Source organism: Ailuropoda melanoleuca, unplaced genomic scaffold (assembly GCF_002007445.2).
Source record: "Ailuropoda melanoleuca isolate Jingjing unplaced genomic scaffold, ASM200744v2 unplaced-scaffold3444, whole genome shotgun sequence".
NCBI lineage: Eukaryota > Metazoa > Chordata > Mammalia > Carnivora > Ursidae > Ailuropoda > Ailuropoda melanoleuca.
Window position 1 is genome coordinate 13,012 of NW_023205437.1, and position 3,379 is coordinate 16,390.

A 3,379-nucleotide genomic window follows, 5' to 3' on the forward strand; every position below is an offset into this window, starting at 1 on the left:
GAGCGTGTGTGTGAGGTTTGAAGACTCCACATCCACACAACACCAGGAAGGTGTCTACTGCTTTCCCATTGTCTCACTGACATTGATGCTGTGAGCATGGTTTAAGACAGTGACCCTCACCAAGACTCTTTCATCTCTTGCTTTGGATTGACAATGCCTCTGTAGCCTCATGTCCAGTACGCACTTAATGCTGCTGTGGAAAGCTTGCACGTTAAGCTGGGTGGTCCTGTGATGCACAGTGAGTGCTGCTGGGATTCCTGTAAAGTTTAAGCTGATGAGCATCAGGATATTTGTAATCTATTGGTATTTAGGGACAGGACTAAACAATGTGAATGACTCTGTATTTTGTGGTTTTTACAATAGCTGTTTTCACATTAAAATATTTTCTGAGAAACAAACTGGGGGCTTCAGAGGGGAGAGGTGGGGGAATGGGATAGGCTGGTGATGTGTAGTAAGGAGGGCATGTGTTACATGGTGCACTGGGTGTTACACGCAACTAATGAACCATGGAACTTTACATCAAAAAGCAGGGATGTACTGTATGGTGACTAATATAATATAATAAATATTATTATAATAAAAAATAAAAAAATAACAAATATATATAATTTTCTAAGTCAGGGAGTGGAGAGGTGAGCACAGAATCACGTCTGAGGAGAGGGTCCCTGTTGGCAACCGCTCTATGGAGTGGAAGCCCCAGACCCTGACAGGAAACCTGCCCACAACCTACACCTGCAGCTGCTCCTGGGGCTTAAGGACAGAACTGGTGACTAGTGTGCACCCCCTGCTGGTCCAGATCCCCTTCTACAGTGAGGTTTGTGTCTGGGCTCACACTGATGTCCCCTCACTGTGTCCTTTGCACAGTAATACACGGCCGTGTCGTCGGCTCTCAGGCTGTTCATCTGCAGGTACAGCGTGTTCTTGCCATTGTCTCTGGAGATGGTGAATTGGCCCTTCACGGAGTCTGCGTAGCTTGTGCTTCCACCACGAGTGCTAATACTTGCAACCCCCTGCAGCCCTTTCCCTGGAGCCTGGCGGACCCAGGCCATGCCATAGCTACTGAAGCTGAATCCAGAGGCTTCACAGGATAGTCTCTGAGACCCCCCAGGCTTCACCAGGTCTCCTGCAGACTCCACCAGCTGCACCTCACACTGGACACCTGCAGACACAAGACATCCTGGTCAGGAAACTGTCACACACCCACTGCTTGTCTCCCTCAGATCCACTCACATGCTCCATGTCTCTTGTTCAGTATGAGTTACCTTTTAAAAGAGCAANGATTTTACCTGCTCTCGATTTTAGCTGAAATATAGAGAGAATAAGGGTTCATGTAGGTGTATTTTCTAACATTTCAATATCTGTGTGTTCCGTCTGAGTCATCTCTATTTTAAGAATTGTAATGTGTGTGCTTGACACGGGACGAACTGCACATACGCAGTGTGTGTGATATGATATACACTGGTTTCACAGTCAGCATTATCCAGAGTGAGCAAATCAATTCTCCCTAAAATTTCCTGTATTTTTCTGTGAATTCCTCCTCCCTCTTCCGTTTTTCACCCTGTCCCCACATAACTATGGGCATTTCTCCTGTTAATTAGACTAGTTTTGATTTTGAAGAATTTATAGATGTGCAATTATATTATATGTAATTTTATTTGTAGAACTTTTTTTTTTTGCTCTGCATAAATCATTGAAAATTCAACCATGTTACTGCCTGTGGCATGTATTTTTTAAAAGATTTTATTTATTTATTTATTTATTTGAAAGAGAGACAACCAGAGAGGGAGGGAACTTATGCAGGGGGAGTGGAAGTGGGAGTGCAGGAAGCAGGCTACAAGCAGAAGTGGGAGACCAATGCGGGGCTCAATCCCAGGTCTCTGGGATCATGCACTGAGCCGAAGGCAGATGCTTAACCACTCAGTCACCCAGGTGCCCATTTTGCATGTATTTTAATGTTTGGCAGCTTTCCTAAGAGTGAACATGGCATAATTTTATTTTTTAAGTGGTTGGTGTGGATAGGGATTGTTTCCAGTTTCAGATATTAGAATAAAGTTGCTTGTCACCCTGCAGATGCAGATATGGAGCTCAGAGAATATCTTATTCATGTGTTTTCCACCACAACTAAGCTGAAGAGGATGAGGATGAACAACTTTGCTTCAATGCAGGAGTTTCTCTGCCCTCTTGTGTTCATAAATTATGTAGATGTCTTTGAAAACTCAACTTCAAACTTGAGAATATAATTAAAATACAATTAGAACTAGGAATTCCCCTGGGAAGCCATCTGGCTCTGGACTCTTGTTTTGGGATTTCAATGATTGCTGCTTCAATATCCTTGCTGGATTTGGGTCTGTTCAGATTATGTATTTCCTCCTTTTTCAGTTTTGGTAGTGTATAAATTTCCAGGAATGTATCCATTTCTTCCAGACTGTCCTAATTTATTGGTAGATAGTTGCGCATATTATGGTCTTAAAATTGTATTTCCTTGGTGCTGGTTGTTATCTGTACCCTTTCTTTCATGATTTTATTAATCTGGGACCTTTCTCTTTTCCTTTGGATAAGTCTGCTTAGGGGATTAAAAGTTAATAGTTCTTTCAAAGAACCAGATACTACCTTTTTTGATCTGTTTTACAGTTTTTCTGGGTTCCATTTCACTGGTTTCTGCTCTGATAATTATTATTCCTCTTCTCCTGCTTGGTTTAGGCTGTATTTGCTGTTCTTTCCCTAGCTCCTTTAGGTGAAAATTTATCTTGCATATTTGAGATTTTTCTACATTTTTTATAGTATTTTTTTATTATATTATGTTAGTCACCATACAGTACATCCCTAGCTTTTAATGTAAAGTTCCATGATTCATTACTTGCATATAACACCCACTGTACCATGCAATATGTGCCCTCCTTAATACCCATCACTGGCCTATCCCATTCCCCCACCCCCCTCCCCTCTGAAGCCCTCAGTTTGTTTCTCAGAGTCCACAGTCTCTTATGGTTCATTCCCCCTTCTGTATGCCCCCCTTCATACTTCCCTTTCTGTGAATTTTTAAATTTTTCTTTAATTTACTTATTGACCCATTCATTTTGTAGAATTATGATCTTTAACCTCTATGAGTTTGAGTTCTTTCCAAATTTTCTCTTGGGATTGAGTTCCAGTTTCAAAGCTGTGTTGTCTGAAAATGTTCATGGAATGATCCCAATCTCTTGGTATCAGTTGAGGCCTGATTTATGACTCAGTATTTGATATATTCTGGAGCAGTTCCATTTGCACCTGCGAAGAATGAATATTCTGCTGTATTTGGATGGAATGCTCTCTATATGCCTATGAAGTTCATCTGGTCCAGTGGGTCATTCAAAGCCCTTGAATTTTTGTTGATCTTCTGCCC

The 3,379-nt window shown here is 41.6% G+C and overlaps 1 gene segment (V, D, J or C); it reads right to left on the reverse strand.

The window, feature by feature from the left end:
- Positions 1–696: 696 nt before the first annotated feature.
- Positions 697–1,177, reverse strand: LOC117798776 (the record flags this gene model as incomplete). The annotated part of the segment is given in 1 exon segment: positions 697–1,177. A coding segment is annotated over 1 exon segment (407 nt), but the record flags the coding sequence as incomplete, so codon positions are not given.
- Positions 1,178–3,379: the final 2,202 nt, after the last annotated feature.